This window comes from Polypterus senegalus, chromosome 3, assembly GCF_016835505.1.
Source record: "Polypterus senegalus isolate Bchr_013 chromosome 3, ASM1683550v1, whole genome shotgun sequence".
NCBI lineage: Eukaryota > Metazoa > Chordata > Cladistia > Polypteriformes > Polypteridae > Polypterus > Polypterus senegalus.
The window spans coordinates 53775218-53795943 of record NC_053156.1 but is presented as its reverse complement, the minus strand read 5'-3'; the positions used below and the strand labels follow the sequence as shown (position 1 = coordinate 53795943).

At 39.7% G+C, this 20726-nt stretch overlaps 1 protein-coding gene across 1 annotated transcript in view; it reads right to left on the bottom strand.

Moving 5' to 3' along the window:
* LOC120525147 (kinesin-like protein KIF1C) overlaps positions 1–19397 on the bottom strand; it is a 95127-nt gene extending 75730 nt beyond the window's left edge. Inside the window, exon 1 of the mRNA XM_039747211.1 lies at positions 19268–19397. Within this exon, the coding sequence (XP_039603145.1) occupies positions 19268–19373 (106 nt within the window). The 5' untranslated portion in view covers positions 19374–19397. The remainder of the gene's footprint in view (positions 1–19267) is intronic.
* Positions 19398–20726: the final 1329 nt, after the last annotated feature.

Here is a 20726-nt window from a genome sequence, read left to right as displayed (position 1 = left end):
ATGAATGTTAACCAGTGTTCAATGGCACACTGTGATTGGTCAAATCTGAGGGTCAAAAATGGCAGCACAATAATAAAAGAACCCTCGTGACTAAAGCTCCACTTAAGGAGGGGCCCAGTTATGGGGTTCCTCCCACACAGAAACATAAAATCATGCTTCTCCAATCCTCTCTCCTGCATGCTCGCCACAATGCCATGGCACCACCCTCTGATGAATGCCACCTGGACAGAGGCAGACTCCGGACGTGCAGAATACAGAGACTTGGCTCACCCGTCACTCTCTGCTCCTGTGACCTCACTTAAGCAATCTATGGAGGCTTGACAGTGGCATGCACCATCTGCTAATGAACTGCAGTTCAGAGGCATGTTTTCAGCACTGAGTAACTCAATAGTCGCTATAGAGCCTGGCTGGAATGCAAGGTATTTTGTGACGCTTGCGAAGTAGCTTGTGAATAAAATAGAACACAGCATGGCTTGGGGATTTCAGATACTGATCCTAAAGAGTGTAGGCCTGTCACAGACCTGGCACCCTAAAACCATCTTCTCTCTCTCTTATGGAGTAATGTCAGGGCAGCATGAGGCATTCCACACTAATCAAATGAAGTGCTGAGGGTGCAGATCCTCATAGTGCAGCACAGTCAAAACTCAGTGAGAGGCATACATTTGGGTTAATGCCAGGCCACACAATGTATATAACATTTGACAACTGGACTACTGTAGGACAGACTGGTATTATCCATTTGCTATGCCAGGAACACAAGTTCTTGGCTAAAAAAACTGTTGCCAGACACTCTTCATATCAGTTTCTTCTTGAATGTGCTTCTCTTTGGAATGCAGCCTCTATGCCTCATCTGATAAAAGGATTGATCACAAGCCAAGTGACACCTTTGAGATTTATCTGTGAGGAACCATCTAAATACTTGATCAGATATAAAAGGGCCATAACTCAACAACTGGCAACACTGATGGACAAAACTTTGTACCAATTGCCAACCAAAAGGATGTGCTAATGTGCACCCAAGGAACCAATGCAAGACTTCTAATTCCTCCCTTTAAATAACCTTGCACACTCCAAATCTGAGCTCTCTCGATCAAGCCTACTGCGCTCAACCTGACTGTAACTTCTGCTCCCTGTAGCAGGCACTCTATTGTCTACGGTGTGATCGCAACAAATGTTGGAGCAATTCATTTCAATTCCAAAGGGCAAATTAGTGCAGGACCAGAAGGATGGAAGACTTGTGTGGATTAGAGTTGGATGAGGAGAAAAGAAAGAAAAGCTCACTGAAGATCCTTCCACATGTGTGGAAAAAGCCAACCCAGGAAAGAACCAAGCATCCCCTAGATGAAATCTTAAGTACACCTATTTTGATTACTAGAACTATTAATTGTAACTTAATGGTTAGGATAAAGCCAGACAATGTATTATGGTATTGGTATTGGTATTACGGTAACTGAAATGTAATAAACTTTGTGAAGAATTAAGTCTTTAGCTGTTACAAGTTTCTTACTAAATCCAGTAGGAAAAGTTCAGAGCAGTATCTCACACGCATGCACTCACATACAAAATGCTTTAAGTTGTGGTAAGACACTGCAGTCTACCGGTGAGTAAATCAACGTCACCTTCACGGTGTAGGTATTAGCAACTTTATAACTAGTTAAAAAACATCCATTTTGACAACATGATTTGCAGTCGGCGATCCACAATGCCAAGGCAGATTCCATCCTGACGATATTTTTATTCCTTACGGTCGTAACCTTTTTGCCACTATCACAGAAACTTACAGATACGGTACTCCAGATCACTGCTTCGTTCTTCTTTAAGTAGCATACGGTGCTTTCATTAATGCCATAGTGGAACGCTACTGCAGCATAACTTTTTAGTTCCTGGAGCAAATCCAGTAGTTCAACCTTCTCCTGGAGTGTTTTAAACTTCTTCTGGCGCTTAGGCTCAGTGCCAGAAGCCTTAGGAGGTGCAGGGCGATTCAGCGACATCTTTTTCAGCGTTTAAGAATAAAAAAATGAATACAATAACAAAATGAAAAACACGAAAACCCTCACCTGGACTGGCGTCACAGGGCAGCAATCAATCAGCAGCAAGGAGAAAAGAATAATGCTCTCGGATTGGCTACTTTCACCATCCCAAACCACGTTTCCTTCAGCGGTTGCTTCCTGTTCTCACTAGAACACCAATCAGATCCACTGCAGGGACTGCTGGGAGTTGCAGTTTCAAATTCTATTGGCTACTTTTAACATCCCAAGCCACAGTTCTCTCTACAGTACAGTATTGCCACGAAAAAACCCCTAAAAAATTACGAAGAATATTTGCACTTTCCACTAGCAATTAATAGTTAGGTTCTAAGGAAAAATCCGTGAACGACTGAGTCCACGAACCCTGAACCGCAATTACACGGTGGTCTACTGTATATATATATATATATATATATATATATATATATATATATATATATATATATATACACACACACACACATTATATATATATATATATATACTGTACTAGCTGAAATACCCATCATTGCCCAGGAGGAAAATAAAGTGTTTTTTGTTTTCTTTAAATTGTTTGAGAAAAAAATAATAAAAAAAAAAAACACAACTTTAAAAATAAATTAACAAACAATAAAGTCTCACTAATGTGCTTGTTTTGCGGCCTTGTATGTATGTTATCATCCAGTTGATGCTCGGAATCGGCCAACTCTATTTAATTTGATAAGCAACAGGGGCACAGTGGTGCTCAAACATAAAGGATGCTGGCAGTTGCCTGCTACATACTAACTGTGTAAGCCCGTGCTGTTAAAAGCACAGGATCCTAGAAAGTATTAATACTCGTCATAACTACTCTGGGCATCTCTCTGCTATGAGGATTCGTGTTGCCAGCATGCTTGCATCGTTTGTGCATTAGCGGCTAAGCTACTGTCTTTCTTAGGAGGTTTCCTTTTGCCGGTGTGCTGGCCTCGCTTGCACATCCTCAGAGCTGGAGCCCTCACTCCCGACTCTACGTGTCACTTCCGGGCCAGACAGACACACACACTTGCATGCATAGAACTCTATTTAATTTCAAAAGCAACAGGCCCGCAGTGATTGCTCAAACATAAAGAATGCTGGCAGTCACCTCCAGTTCGTCCTCTGGTGGTCATTCCGAGTCTCAACATCATACAAGACCGTAAGATCACCCCTCCTACCCTACGGTTGGGGCTGATTTCACCCTACAGTATTTTTAGTCGACCATTGAGAAAGTTGTGCACCAAGTTTCATGAAAATCGCCCCAGCCATTTGAACGTGATGCTGGAACATACATACATACACACATTGACTTTTATATATATACTAGACATTAAGCCCATTATAATAACGGGCACTAGAACAGTAGTGCATAAACATTAGTAGGAACAGTCTATATTAAATGGCAAGGGACCTTGTATGTGGCTGTAATATGCGTCCCTGTATTGTGTGCCTTTAATTTTCTCTCGCAGTAATACTGGTTTGTATTTCCGTAAAATGCCTGTAAATTTCTCTGACTTTAATACAGTGGAACCGAAGTAATTTCCCCCATAGGATTGTATGTAAATACAATTAATCCGTTCCAGACCGTACAAACTTTTTGTAAATATATTTTTTTAAAGATTTTTAAGCACAAATATAGTTAATCATACCATAGAATGCACAGCGTAATAGTAAACTAAATGTAAAAACATTAAATAACATTGAAAAAACCTTGAACAACAGAGAAAAGTAACACTGCAAGAGTTTGTGCTATAGCGCTACCAACCGCTCACTAAAAACACTTTTTTTTTAATGAGTTTTAGGCACAGGGAAAAAAATTAACATTTGAAAAATCCGTAATTTAATAAACAACCAAGAAAAGTAACACTGACACAATGCACGCGCGCCTGTGTGCGCGTGTGTGTGTGTGTGTGTGTCTCTCTCTCTCTCGCGCACACGTCTGTCTGTCTGTCTGTCTGTCTGTGTGTCTCTCTCTCTGCACAGGGAGAGACTGAACACGTGCCGTGTGGCCCCGCGCACGCGCACTTCACCAGAAGACACACACACACGGACACCTGGACACACACAGGGGTTTTATTAAAGAGGATAGATATATCACTATATATATCTGCTATTATTCTTATTTTATAAATAAATTGAATTATTTGATTTGTTACAGCAAGCAGGTCTGGGTTATTTGTCGAAAAAGTCTGTCACCACATCTAGATCACAACAAAGAAAATGAAAATTATTTAAAGTAGACTTTTGCCGATTGATAAACCTCATTCATAAACTGTATAAATCTATTCATACTTCTGCCATCCCAGCTGGAAGGTGAAACAGATCTCTCACATCTCCTAAACCTTACATTATTAGGGCAGGCTGGATGAAAGTCCCATACGTCAATTCCCCAGGATTACAGAGGTCTTTAACTAGGAAAACACAAGCATGCAGCATTTTGTGAAAAGAAGGTGCTGCCTAAACACTTACAGCACGTGATGCCTACCAGGAGAAGATGGTAGTGTCAGGTTAATTGATAATGTGGGGTTTATTTTCTATAAGGATGCCAAGGAGGTGAAAGGTGGAGGCTGGTTATTTCTGGGGATAATATAAAGAGGCAGCTGACTACTTTTTCCAAGAAAAGAGGGACACCTTATTGTCACTGGGTGAGAGGCTGGGATGAGCTGGCACTGCTTTTTGTTATGATCAGTGTTTTTGAGGATTTTCCTGAATAAATAAATCATATATATGTCTAATTTTGTAGTTTTGGAACCCAAGGATTCCAAAAATAATGTTTGCTTTTTATTTAACAACAATTTGAATAAGTTAAAAATATTTAATGTTATTCCATTGTGTCATCTTTGATTGTCATTGAAACACCTATTGCAAAACATTCTCAGAATTCTCCAGAATGTGTGGTACATATGATGTTACGGAAGCGACTATATATAGGTCTGCACATGTATTTATGCAGTATGTTAGATGACAAATAATTCCTGTTTAGCGCACAAACTGAAATATTTTAAAATTTGTCCTCCTGGTTTAGAAATCTAAGCTCTTGTTTAAGATCTTTGAGGTCTGACTAGTGATTTACTTTTGACAACAGATTGGTCTGACTTTCGACTTTTCTTGACTACATTCACTTCCTGGTCCTTATCATTAAAAACTTACTCTCTGCCCCCAAGTCAGTAAACCTGCCACTTGTAATGAGGTTGAAATGGCAAGCACCCACTGCACAAAGAAGATGCTCTCATAGTCAGAAGCTCAACAGGCCACCAGAAAGAAGGGGATTCTTCTTGGTTTAGCTGTCTTAAACATCCTTTTGCGCATTCATCTGAAACAGCGATATTTTGCACTCTTAAGGGATAGGTGATAAACTGATTGATCCTTTATAGCAAATGAAATTCTTCTTGTAGCACGGATTAAAAAAATGATATGCTTTATTATTACACTAAAAATGAATAGAAAACTGACAAACATTTAAATGTAAAATATGCCCCTATGGGAATGGAAAATGTGATTTTCTGTTGGTGTGTTAGTGTCTTAAAGGTAATGTCTTTGTGTGTAGTGTTGTATATGCACTGTGTATAATAACTGACCTCCCATTTAAGAATATTACCAGAGTGATGTGCTGTTCCACTTTAATTAATCAGTCAATGCTGGCTGCAGTCCCCTGTGACTCCACATTGAAATAATTGAGTTTTACAATGTATTTTTAAAGTTCATGACTTGAAATTTAAGAAAAGAAAAAGCAGCATCTTGTCCTCGGTTTACTTGCCCACAGTGCAAAGAAGATTGAAAGAAGCTTCACTTTCATCAGTTCAGCCCATCAGGCTGGAGAGATGAATACCTGCTATTGAATTACATCTGAATAATACGTTAGCAAGTGTTTTGATGGATAAAGAGGCGTACCTTTGTGCACAATTAATCATTAATACATTTCTTGTGTATTAAAAGCAATGTTTCTGTCTTAAAAGTATGTACAAATGTAGGGCGGCTCGGTGGTGCAGTGGGTAGCACTGCTGCCTCGTAGTTAGGAGACCCGGATTCGCTTCCCGTTTGCATGTTCTCCCCATGTCTGCGTGGGTTTCCTCCGGGTGCTCCAGTTTCCTCCCACAGTCCAAAGACATGCAGGTTTGGCGCATTGGCGATCCTAAATTGTTCCTAGTGTGTGTGGGGAGCCCTGCCCAGGGTTTGTTTCCTGCCTTGCTCCCTGTGTTGGCTGGGATTGGCTCCAGCAGACCCCACGTGACCCTGTAGTTAGGATATAGCGGGTTGGATATTGAATGGATGGAAGTAAGTACAAATACAGTCAATTCCTGTTATCCTTGGGGGTTGTGGTCTTGAAAAACCCTTGATCCTATAGGGAAAAATGAGGTTAGATTCTGGTGGGATGGCAGCTCTGCTGGTTTGGGCAGACATACTGGCTCTCCACTCTCGCTCCCCAAGATTCAGTAATAATCCTTCCACAAATTCACTTATGGAGAGCTTGTTATGACTTTTACTTCTTTTATATTCAAGTTTGATTGTCTTGTAGGCGCTCTGTCAGAGGCAAATCAACCAAATGGTAGTAGCGACGAGCAGTGTGTACAAATGACACAGACTTAATCAATATGAGTTTATAACACATACTTACTGGGAATTCATTGTTCATAGGGAAAGTAGTTGCACGCCCCAGTACTGATCACAAATGGGGTTCAGTGGCTTATCCACACCTGTCACTGCTGGGTAGATACATATTGATCCATTCAGTGCAAAGCCCTGAGCATCATGAGCATCACTGACCGGTTATTGCTGAATCTCATGTTTCACTGCTGCGTGATAAGCCTCTTGGAATTTTTTCTCTGCTGCACAGTGCTGCAAATAGGCTTGACTAGACGGCGGCTGTTGCGAAATGGATTACACTTTCATAATAGTGGATAAGCAAATCCACAGGAGTGGAATTCGCACATAGTCTGGATTTACTTAATATTATGTAGACATTGCCCAAAACTCTCATAATTTTTAAATTTACTGCAACTTGGTGTTTTGGCCATAACATCAACTCCTAGGAAGTGTGACAAGTTGAGCCAAGTCAAGGTGGAGTGGTGTGCGGCGGAATGTGGTGAAAGAAGGTGGAGTGAAATGGGGTGAAGTGGAGTGAGATGGGGCGAAGGGTTTACATCACATTTTAAAACTTGATTCCATTCAGAAACTTCAGTCATATCCTGTATTTTCACCTAGTTTTGTTTTGTGAAGGTACACAATGCTACAAAAAACATGAACAAGCACGTAACTCCAGAAATGTCTACCCAGGTTCCCCCAGGAAGGAGATCTTATGCCAGTATGACTAGGTAAGGTAGTTGCACTCACTGATCATGGCACTGCAGGGTGGAAATAGGTTGCATGTCAATTAGCGCACGCAAGTAAGAATTTCACTGCACTCTGTACTTGTGACATTAATGACCCTTTGACCTATAGTGCTGACAACTTGAAGGCTGCAGGCCATCAAAGTCCTTTGATGGCTGAACAGATGAGCTTCAGCAAATCAATTCTCTAATTATAGAGATAGAAGTAAAACTGCCCAGTACATGTAAAGCAGTTTAATAAGATGGAATTCACTCACCAAGGTGCCACACAAAAGAAAGATTGGGTCTCTTTGTGGTGACAGTCTAGCGCTACTTGGGGGTCACCTCTCTTGGACTGCAAATCAGACAGCTTTCCCTGACCATCAAACGCCACTGAAGTGTCTCGGTGTATATTTTGTTTACATGGAGACGGCATAATTTGGCCCTTAGTGGAACTTACTGCATTATTTTTAGCACCATGTTGTGTGGACACGGAGTACAGATGGCAATCTCTGGACCCCCTCCAAAACACCACACATGTTCTTTGGCCAGACTCCTGGCACGTGGTTGCACAAGCAGTCAGGCTCCAGATTCTCAATCTGTGTCACATGTCAAAGGCCTTTCAGCATTCAGGCACATTGTGACGAAAGCAGCTGCCTGACTGCAGTGTGAGAAAAACAAAGAAATACGAGTAGGCAAACTCAACCCCAGCATGCTCTTTCAAACCAGCTTGGCTCAAAGCCGACCTTGGGAGCTTTAAAGTTTTCAAGCAATTTATATCGCTTGTCACTAATCACTGGCATGTGGGAATGCAGAAGCATGGAGTCCACCACCCAGCACTTCTCTCAAAATATGGAAGGTTAAAACATGGTGGGCACAGAGATGCGCTTTGAGAAGTAAAACAAATGGGACAAACAACAAGGCATGCTTTAAAGAAAGAGCTACCATGGACATTTTTCTTTTCCCTTCTACCTTTTTGCTTTCTAACAGATTCATTTTTTTTATGGTACATACAGTATATAATGCTCCATTTTCCTTCCTGTCTTTTGCATTTTTATTTTCTATGATTTCTTTAGTATTAGAATAAGCAAAGGTCTTCTTGAAAGGAGTTATATAAACAAACTTAAAGCTAATAGTGTTCACATAGGTGCAGCATCTTTGTGAGTAAAGTAGAGTTCGGAATGTTACAGATCAGGTTTATTGTCATGCGTTCAAAATATAATGAAGTTCTTACTTGCACATCTCCCACAGACCAGTGACAGTCAGGTCAAGTCGGCAAGCGTGCACTGGTACAGCGCGTTGCTGCACTCACCTCATGATGAAACAGCTCAGGATACCGGTTAGCAACTCCCCAAGGCAGAGTTGCGGTCCAGTCCCACCCCCCAGAAATGACCCTCTATCTGCCGTGGCCAGGTGTTACGTGGGCGTACCCTTGTCCTGATCCAGCCGCTTGGGTCCTCAGCAATGAGGATTCTGTGAGCCGGATCCCCCTCTGGGAATTGCGCCATATAGCCGCAGTGCTGTAACTGACACTCCTTCACAATGCAGGTAATGTGCCTCATTTGGGACTCGGTACCCAAAGATTCTCCGAAGAGACAAAGTACCGAAGGAGTCCAGTCTTCGTCTCTGGTCACTGGATAGCGTCCATGTCTCGTAACCATATAGCAGGACAGGAAGCACCAGGACTCTAAAGACTTGGACCTTCATCCTTTTGCACAGATATTGGGAGCGCCACACACCCCTTTCCAACGACCTCATGACCACCCCCCCCCCATACTCTCCCAATCTGTCTACTGACTTCATAGGAAGAGTCACCAGAGACATGAATGTCACTGCCAAGGTAAGGAAACCTCTCAACAAGGTCGACACTCTTTCCATAGACAGACACACTGCTGATGGCTGTGCCCAAGTGGTCATTAAAGGCCTGGATCTTGGTTTTTATCCAGGACACTTACAAGCCCAGACACTCAGACTCCTCACTCAGTCTCTTGAGTGCTCTGATCAGAGCTTCCATTGAATCTGAGAAGATCACAGTATTATCAGCAAAGTCAAGATCAGTGAATCGTTCTTCACCAACAGATGCCCCACAAACTCTGGACCCCAAGGTCCTGTCCAACACCCAGGAGACTACCCTTCTCTATCCAGATAGGGACATCAAGTCACATTTTCCACTCAGTTGGGATGAAGCCCAGTGACAGTAGTTTAATACTAACAACTACTAAATGCAGCATCATACATAATAAACATCAGCTAATATAAAGAACATGACACGTGGTTGTTAGGACAAGCAGAATTTGAGTAGCCTCATGGCTATAGCATCCCTGAATCTAGTGGCGAGAGTGCTAATGGTGTTGTACAGATTGCCAGAATGGAGAAAGAAGACAAGGACTGTGCAGGATGGCTGTGGTCTTTAATGATGCTGTTAAGCTTCAAAGGTAGCTGGCAATAAACATGAACTGGACAGAAAGCAGCTGTGCACCAGTGATATTCTGAGACAACTTCACTGTTAAACAAGTAAAGAGCCTAGCATTAAGCCTTGCTCAATGTGAACCTAATGCATAAAATGGTGGGAAAGCTTGATAAACTGGCTCCATGGAAGTAGGTGCTGATGTATGCCTGTGATGGAGTGGCACCCTGTTCAGGACTGCTTCATGTCTTTTACCCAGGGTTGCTTGGATAGGCACAGACTTCTGTAAACCTGATTGGATTAAACAGGTTTAATGGTGGATGGAAGGATGGATGGATGGATGGATGGATGGATAGTTTGAGAGAAGTTCTTTGTCTTAGAGCTCACAAAAGGAAAAAAAAAATCACAAAATAAAAGAGTGAAGATGGTGCTTTGTGGTGGAGCTCATTATAAAAAGGTCCATATATTATAATGAGTATAAGATTCTCAAATCTTCTTAATTAATTTCAGAGCTGGGGAGGCTGAAAGGTGGAGGGTATAGCATTACAGTCAATCAGGGCTCTCTAGAGGCAGTGGTTGAGAGAAAGTCACCTTAAAGACTACTGGCCATTAAGGACAATGACAATGGCCCTCTGCCTATCACTCTGATTAAAGTGAGGTGTGCCCCAAGTCAAACTCTCTGAGTCCCCCAAACACTGGGATGGTGTCTCTTCTTTTCTGAAGGATACAGAGTTTTTGCATGTCCTTTATGTTGCGGTGTTCTGCTTTGTATGATTGCTGCTGTAACTTTTGCAGTTTCCTTTGGGATTAATAAAGTTTCTATCTGTTATGTTATGTTTGTGGGCACATTTTCCTTTTTATTGTAGTTTGGTTTTTTTTAATTATTATTTTTTATATTTTTATATAATTTTTTTGTTATTTTCATGAATTATTTCATATTTTTGTATTGTGTATTTAAGTGCATTTATTTTCATTGTGGGGGCAGCAAGTTCATACAATAGTAGCCTTGCTGCTTTTCAAAAAGCAGGTCAGGGTTCACCTCCCAGGTCCTCCATGTGTGGAGTTCTCCATGTGTGTGTGTCTTTGTGGGTTTCCTCAGGGCACTCCAAGATAGCTCTCCCGCACAGGTTCACACTTCCAAAACAAGTCTGTTTGTTTTTCTGATAGCCAATAACATGCTGTTTGACAGACCCCATGCCATACAAATGCTTTCCAAGAACAGCCAATTCAGCCACAATCTCTGCCTTTTTTCTTTTCTCCATTCCTTCATAAAATGTAAAACGTGACACATCAAACAGACAAGCTTCTCTTTCATCTGCGAGGTCCAAACCTCCCACATTCCATATTCCTCGTAGATAGATCATTGTACTTCCAGGTGACTGCCCATTGGTTCTCCAGTCTCACATACACACAAGCCTGTCCATACAACTTAAAACAAAATCAAACCTATTTGTTTTTGTCAGGGCAGGTCGTGGACTGGTTGGTCCTTGTCACTGGGGATGTCAGACTACACAACTGCAAACTAGCTCATATTATGTAAATTAATACTGCAACTGAAAATTGTGCTGAAACTGAAAATTAAATACCAGCTTGTATAAGGCCTCTGATGTGGGATTCTAAGCCAGATTTCTTGACCTGTGACATCTGTTCAATATGGAGGGTACAATATAAAATGACTTAAATAAGTACATGTCCCCAGTAAAGCCCCCCTTGTCACCTCCACATAAGGTGTAAGATTATTGCAGTAACCTTTGCAGATATTGTACTATCTACCAATCACAGTAGTTCTGTGCAGAGTAGTCAATAACTGACCAACCAGCTAGTTGTACTGTGATTGCACACCTTGTGTCTTACATCCACTTGCAAGCTGGCAAGTTAGTTGGCTTTACTGTTTTGCAAATATAGTGAAAGATCACCTCGACAAACACAATACTAAATTCAGATAAAGAACAACCAGTACAGCAGCTCCTGCCAAGAAAGAACATTTTGAAATTCTGTTTTTTTGTAAATTATAGTGCAAATATCAGTGGCGCAGTCCGCAATAATTTGGTTTTACAAGGGGTTTGAGGCTTTGTTAGTGATTTCCATCCTATGTGCTGTTGATCATTTTTTATTACTCATTACTGGGTTGATATGTAGTACATAAAGCATTGTCTACAGTGCACAGATAATGCCGGGCATATGATTTAAGTGGCTGTCTAAGGTCTCTTCTTATTCTGTGAAGCCACTGATGAAAAGGTATGGATGTGTTTTCTAATAGCACCTTTATAACACAAAAATTGAAACCATGGAAAAGAAGGCCACACACATCTGAATCATTATAAGTATCCCAACCATGCAAAGCCCCATGTCCCCCACCATCCTTTCCAGATGAATCTGGTGACTTTCAATATGCCTCAGAATAAAATGCTGTACAGAAAAAGGTAAGAAATGTCTCTAATGCTTACTGATGTTGATTTACGTAAAAGACACTATATAAATTACACCAAAAAGTGGAGCACTTAACTAGAGGGCTCACTAGGAGAGATGCTGCTGCTATGTATCCGCCAGAGATTTTTACTTGGCTTAGGTGTACATTCTAAATTTGTATTATTTTTACTTTAACTGTCTTTTAATGTCTTTATGCAGTTTCTGTTAGGTTTGCTTTTTGTTGCTGTTCTACGTCTTTAAAAGTTCTGCCATTCCTTGTGTTTTGTGAGTGGAGTCGCTGCAAATCTGTTTTGCTGCCTACTGAGAATACCAGGAGCCATGGAATTAACAGACAGAATGATTCTGTCATCAGGTTAGACAGCACAGTGCCAACTCTTTTGCAAAATGTCCAGGAAGGGGTGGGCAGCCAGTCTTTGGCTGTGTTATATTAAATTTGAAGATATTACAAAAAAAGGAAAGAAAATATTAAAATTGCCAGAGTGCTGATGTATTTATTGACTGTGGCATATGTAAGGGCTGGTTAATGTGGTCAGCACCATTGGGTAATTCCATGTGAAATCATCACACTTCTAGACCTCATTGTCACAGATTTTAATGAAATTTGGCATGCCGATTTGGTCATTTGATTAACTGATGAAACTGAAATTGCGTGTATCTTAGATCAATATTAAGAGAGACTGAAGCTTACAATGTTTGAACTTATTGGGGGATTATGATTTTATCTGGCTATATCTCCCTAAATAAAAGTTGCACAGAAATAGTTCTCATATCGTTTTAAAGCTATCTTTCAGCTCTATATATATTTATACATAGTAGGGCAACAGAACAAAGTTTGTGAACAGAACATGTGGCCGTGATATCTGTGGCAATCAGCAGCTACCCACCAAAACACAGGTAGCTCTAATCTCTCTCTCAAAAACATCAAATGTTACTCCTTATACTTCTTAACAATCTGTAGTTGATAATGTCTGTTGAACAAACAGGTATCGCTAGCTACACAGACGCAACGTATGGTCCAACATGTGGCAAAAGGTAGACTGACTCGAACAGAGGCTGGAACGTGAGTGAAGAGGGCCCCATCCTCTCCCGTCGGCCCACAGCGTCTCTCTTGGATACGCACAAATAAATCAGAACAGCAGACGAACTATGTTACTTAGTACAATGAGAGAAGTCACAAAATCAGATTATTGAAAAAACCCAATCTAAATTTGTTTAGTAGTTCTCTTGTGAAAAGCAAACAGACAGACAGACAGACATTGGATTTTATATATACAGTAATCCCTCACTATATTGTGCTTCGACTTTCGCGGCTTCACTCTATCGCGGATTCTATATGTAAGCACATCTAAATATATAACACGGATTTTTCGCTGCTTCGTGGGTTCTGCGGACAATGGGTCTTTTTACTTCCTGTACAAGCTTCCTCAGTTGGTTTGCCCAGTTGATTTCATACAAGGGATGCTATTGGTGGATGGCTGAGAAGCTAACCAATCACAGCACGCAGTTAAGTTCCTGTGTGCTGATTGGCTCAGCAACAGAGCGCCAAATTCGATTCAGCTACGTTAACCAGGAAGTCTTGTCTCGTTCATTCAGCATCAACGTGTTTCGCTGTGTAAAGAGTTAACTTTTGTGATCTTTTGTGTTCATCTTTGTGCGTAGTCAAGCCCTTCATTATGGCTCCAAAACGATCTGCTCCTGCTACTGCTTCAGGGGCTGTGCCCAAGCGCCAACGGAAGATGCTAACGATTGCAGAAAAGGTAAAAGTTTTGGATATGCTGAAGGAAGGGAAAAGTTACACCGCTGTAGGACGCCATTACGGTATCAATGAGGCTACGATTCTTTTTTTTAAAAAGTAGGAAAGGAATATAAGATCTACAGCCGCAGTGTCCTTTTAACCAGGGCGCAAAACGAGTTGTAAGTGGATGTAATAAGGCAGTAGTTTGGATGGAATCTGTTTTAGGGATTTGGATTGAAGACTGCCAGAAGAACAACAACGGCGGTGCTACACAGTCGCCTGAAGAGGCTCCTTTGGAAGAGCTGTAATGCCCTCCTTTGTTGTGCGGTAAAACTAAACTCATCGTTATCAGACAAGTCATCGTGTCATTGTTGGTGAGTAACCATAATTAATTTTCTACTTACAGTACTTAGTACATGTACGTACGTTTAGTGTCACTGTACACACATTTACTGTATACAATTTTTCTTGCATTGTACGTATTTATTGCGGGTGGCCTGTCTATCGTAATGGCTTTTAACATATGTGATATCGGAGGCGCTCGATATCTTTAAAATAATATTTAGGTTTTACTGGAAAACAGTGTGTTTACATACATAATTTCAATGAATTTTACCTAATATCTAAGAGAATACAAAGGGTTTATGCTGTATAACTGTGCGGGACATGTTTATAAGAGTGCAGGAGAGTTTATAAGGGCTTAAAATATATAAAAATAAACATATGAACATATGGTTTTTACTTTGAGGATTTTCACCTATCGCGGGGGGTTCTGGAATGCAACCCTCGCGATCGAGGAGGGATTACTGTACCTATAAAAAAAACATATTTTAAAATTGGTCAATATTTTACTAAAACTAGCTTATACATGTTATGAGCATCTCCAGAAAATCTAGTCTTTGGTTTTTGAGTCATTGCTGAAATATCATTACTTATCTGAAGTGTGCATCAAAACCATACAAATGCTTACAATACTGTTTGTTGAACAGCAGTTAGTGCTCAGTGAATGGTACAGGTTATCAGAGGTCAAGAAAACTAAGACTAAAGTGAGAACTAGCAGTAAAAATATGATTTTAATTGAAATAAAAATAAAAAAAGCTATGACGTGTGCGCGACTTGCAGTACCACCACAAATATGGATGGCATGTGTGTTCAAGTTTTGGAACATGATGTCAGCACAACTATTTACTATCAACATCTGTTGGCAGTCCTTGCAGCTCCAACAGGATCAATCTGTGTGCTTTGATTTTTGAAGAATGGTTTGATGTGGTGAAGCAAATCATCAGAATTAAAAGCTGACATGTGAATGTCTTTATAGTGCTTTTCTTTGTCCATTTCTTGCATAGGCAATACAAGTATTGCATATCCCAAATCGCAATGACGCAATACATTTAAGGGTCTTGCATACTTTCTTCTATGTCGCTGTTGCCGTCTTTTTGCAAATGTAAATAATTTTTATTGTTAACATCTTTCTTCCCTCAGATCACAGCACAGAGAAACCAGACTTTATTTCTCACCTTGATGATTTTTCCCACTGCCACCTGGTGGAATCCTCCATATTTACTTTAAGTACGCAAAAAAGTATAGTCATACACTGCTTACGTAGCAGCAGGATCCTCATACTCACATCACATAGCATTAAGTATATCCCCGTGGAAAAAAAAAATAACCTAAATAATTCACTGCATGGTGTGTACTGTGCAGTACTAAACTATGTGAGAAGACAAAACTATTTTGAATCTAATCATTCTTCAATACAATAAGAAAACCAGGCAACAAGTGAGAAAATCATGTGGGAGAAGGTAAGAAACAAAAGGGCAAGCAAGGCAGAATGGAAAAACAAAGCAGCTGAGATTATGACAGGTGTGAAGAGGGGCACCCATGAACACATTGTGAGCAAGGCAGGGAGGACCGAAAACAGCAGGTAGCATGCAGTCATATTGTGTCATGTTTCCATCTACAACTCCAAGGTTTTAAGGTATATATAAGAAAAGGCATGCTAGACTTTATGGAAGCGCCTTTCAGGAGGTCAAAACCAGCCCCTGCTGTGACAGGACAACTCTAAGATCACTGCACCTCCTATCCAAGCTACTTTGTCATACAAACACTGACACCGGCAACATAAAGGAAAGAGACAGCAGGCCACTGTCTATGAGGCCGAGAACAGTGCTCAATACTGTGCTCCATCCCGCAAGTCTCGTCTCTATGAATGGAGCTGCCGTCTCTGGGTCTGCAGAGCAGATGTGAAGACAGCTGGTGAGAAACACTCATTCGGAGGCTCTGTGAGGCTGCTTTCAATTGCTATCTCTGAATCGCTATACATCAGCAGCACGACTGTCTCCAGGAGTTTCAACAAAAAAAAAAAATATTAAAAGTTCAAACAGAAAACAAAGTCCTCCCTGTTAGGATGACGATGGATTTCCAAGAATCTGATGCAAATAAATGAAAAGATGACTTTGGGAGAGTAAAAGAAAAACATAGGGCATGGTGGGGCAGCAAAATCCTTCTGATTCTCAAGAGGTAGTCAAACATATAAGGATGCGTGCAAAGGTTTTACAATAACCAAGTAATAAAAACAATTGTTAGGAACTCATAGTCCAGATGTGGTCAAGCTAGGGCCCATAGGTATGGATGTGAGCAGCCCATGGGATACTTGTAGAAATTGAGGATATTCTACCGCTCAGTGGCCAGGGTGGGCATAATATGTTGCCATGCTGTGTCATTAAAAAAATAAATAAATAAATAAATAAACCAAGCTTTTAGCTTATGCAAAATAGGCTCACCTAAGACCAGCTTGCTCCTTACAACTACCTGCTGGCTTCCATCTTATCAGGCCCCAAAATGCGAAGCTAGCTTTAAAAGTTCAAAAAGATTATAAATGTCCACAGTAAGATTCCAAGAAAACAAAAACTTGGCAAGTTCAAAGAAATAATAATACTCACAGCTCCAACACAATCTCAATGCTCTGCTGCTGAGTTTCTCTTTAATGACTAAATGTATCACTCACAAAAGTAAGCACATCATGTTCTCGGATGCCTAAAATGTGCAGCTCCATTGAAAACTGGAAGCAGAAATTTTAAATACCTTATGTTATAGCCAGGATGTATGTGCATTTTCTGTTTCACTGTTGTTTTTGTTCTTTAATTGGATATTATTTTTTATGTTTTTGTATTATTTTTCTTACAATTGATCATTATCCCTTTGTACTTTGTGAGTGGAGCCACCTTGACGTTACTGCTGCTGGGTCCTCTCTCCGGCTTCATATTGTAGTCAGAAAGAGAGACTGGCAGTGGATTATTGCGTGTGTGTTATCATAAATACTGTTGATTGCTTGTTCTTTCTGGATTTGTAGATTTTTTCCCTCTATTATTTGCCTCTTTTCATTGGATTAACGATTTAGATTTTTTAAGCCTTATGTTGCCATTTAGGCATACCCCTTTGCTTATTGCCATTTTTTTGTCCTTTTTTTGTGAATTTTAAATACATTTCTGTATTATACAGATTCTTGTTTTGTGTTGACTGAACAAGCCAGAGGTTCACATTTTCCCTCTCATTTTTAAGATATTTTGGGACACTCGTAGAGTATTTTGAACTTTTACAGTAAGCTCCACATTTTGGGCCCATGTACTGAAACTACTCTGAATGGAAACTGTACGGAGACTAAAAGCTGCAGGAATGTGTTGGGGACTGGCTGACTTGAGGCGAGCCTTATCTTTACAAGCTCTTTAGGGTCGATGTTTGAGAATGCTGGACATTTTCCAATATTTTCCTTAAATACTATACACACACACCCCTATGGTAAATGATGACAAATTGAACATACTTCTGAGACTCTTTAACAGCAAAAAGGAGGTAAACCTAATTAGCAAAGCAGAATCTGGAAGATCCCCATCAGCTAAACAATCTAAAAAAGGAACAAAAGCCAAATAAACACCTCTGTCACGTGGACTCTTAGCCATTAAAACAATGTACTTTATTTAAAAACTAAAAAATATGGTCAGACAAACTTTAATCTGGGAATCTTGAAACATTTAAACAAAATTCAAATTACCTAAGCAGCCACAAGGTAAAACCAGATCCATCCCATGACAGCAATATGCCCATCAAGTTGTTAAAGGTAACAAAACAAAATAAAAGAAACCATTCACAAGGACTCCCAGCTAGAGAAAGTGGATTTTTAGATTGATTACAAGAAAATGAAACCAAAGCAAGCATTTTAGAGACTCCTTAATAAAGTACGAAGAGATGACTCTATAAATCGTAAAAAAGTAAAGTCCTTCAGGTGTCCTTGCCAACTGAAGTAAAACCAGCTTGTTCTTCAGAGAAGAAGGTCTTAATGTTCCTGAAATTGTCTACAAACAGCCAAACTTAAAACTAGACTACATGGAGATCTGCACAACATATACCAAAGGGACATGGGAGAAACAAGAATTGCCTCCTTACGTTCTTCTGCCAACAAAGCACACCATTCAATATTTCTGTAACAACTGAGTCTTTCATAATGACAGTTAATCCTAAGTGACTTCGAATATTCAATTCTACTGACAGAAATGTCTATTTGTGTATGGGTGCCATGCGAGGTCCTTAAAACCCAGAGCCTTAAACAGCAGCTCTGAGGGTATCCCATCACTGTCATGATACCCTTAAGGAGAAATTAAACCAAGAAGTGGAACACAGGGACTCCATATTAGAAAAAGAATTGACACTTGAATGCACCCAGAAAAGAAATGTCATCCCAGGGATTAGATTAGATAGATGGATGGAGAGATAGATCGTTGATCCCAAGGAGATATACATCATTACAGAGTCCAAAGATATTAATTACAGTTAAATAAATACAAAAACTATACAAAATACACTTATATCACACCAGTTAAATAATTAAACATGTCTACAATCAATTCAAAATTTACATAGACATTACCTCAGATTATAGTAGTAGTCCTTTGAACTACCAAACCAGTTGTCAACATACCAAGACAACCAATTTGTAAATGCAAGAGCAAGAAATCAGCACACCCTGGGTTCCAACTGAAGAACTTTCCATGTACCTAGCTTACACAGTGTAACAGAGCTCAAATAAAAAGTTTATATGCAGTTTGCACAATAAATTTAAATATTACACAACTTCTTTAAGCTAATAAAACAAATATATTATCCAGAATTTTGTGAAGATTTCTTGTACTAATAAAATATTGTCTACAGCTCATTGATAAATCCATGTTTAAAAACAAACTGGCAATACAAAATGCTTCACAGCCTCAAACACCACAGATGTGTCTTTGTGAGTGGCCTTCTAAGAACACTGACACAAGATCCCACTCTTGGATATAAATAAATCATGGAATAAAAATGGGGGTTAACTCACAAGTGGAGTTGCCTTGCATCTGGATCACACACTTGGCATCCCGATTGGTTTCTCGGGAGTTGAAAGGTCGCACTCGTACAGCCACCTTCACTGACGCTGAAGCCATCCTGGACTGACGGGTGTGTGTTTAAAAAAACCTAGGGGGATAAAAGGGAAATACCATAATATTAGACATGTCTTAACAACTGCAGTAATGTCACAGTCTTTGGAGGGCAGGTCAGAGGTTGAACTTCTACCCTTAAATCACTGGTACACAGGATCACCCTTCCTTTATGATTCTTAATTGCCTATGTACACTGTTTTCTTGTGGTCACTCAAGACCACCAAAACTCCTAAATCATTTTCAAAAACTATACTTTCAAACTTAAAACCTCATTCTTTATACAGTGTGTAATTGTTCACATTGTTTTACATCACACTTTATTTGCCACCTTCTTATACTAATCTGAATGTCATTTGGTCTATTGGTATAGGTTTTACTTACACTTGGGGTGCCCGCCAGTCTTCTAGGTTTGATATCATCTATAAATGCATCCAGCTTTTTTACTTAAAATGCTTACATTAAACAAAAAATAGCAGACACAGCATTGACCACTGTGTCAAAAAGTCGAGGTAAAAAAACATATATTGCAGGTGTTAACTGCTATCAAATGATGTTGTTGTAACTCTTGTAACTTATTTATTCATTCCTCATCTGTTTTAATGATTTTATCCCTTGGATCATTAACGTTTGAAAAATATGTTCTGAAAATTTTCAAATAAGGAAGACAGAGGTTTCAAGGTAAGGCCTTTGTGCTGCAGCTGTACAGTGGTGGCATGTTGCATGTTGACGACCACAAGAAAGCAAGCAAGTCTGCCTACTACCATTCCTTCAATGGATATCTGCTTTGTTACCTTAACTTACTTAATAGCTTCTACTAATTTATCAATGATTCTCATTAATATGATTGGCCTACGTTTACTGGGACTGGACTGGTTAGCTTTACTTTATAACGGTGAAGTGTTTGCCAGCTTCCAGGCTTTAGGAATTTCCCCAGTTTTCGTTGACTTAAATATACATTAAAGGTTAATATTTAAATATTAACTTCAGAAGAGGGCTCTACAACAACACTTATTTATATAGCGCACATTATTCATACAAAGAATTTAGTTCAAAGACCTTAACAAGATGTCAGAGAGAAGATTACAAGAAAAGAAAAAAACAAATAAGATTAGGTAAGTATATTAACAAATACATAGCAAAGAAAATGTAAATAATATATTGTCCATGCCATGGTGAATCCTTTAATTTTAGCCTTTTTAATACTTGCTCTTACTGTTCTATGTTAAATGAGCTGAATGTTCTTTGTAGGTATTCATATTTATTACAATTACTATATTCTGCAATCAAATGCAATTTACAAGATCAACGCATATCATATTTGTTTACATACTGTAAATATTATATATACCAGCTGTG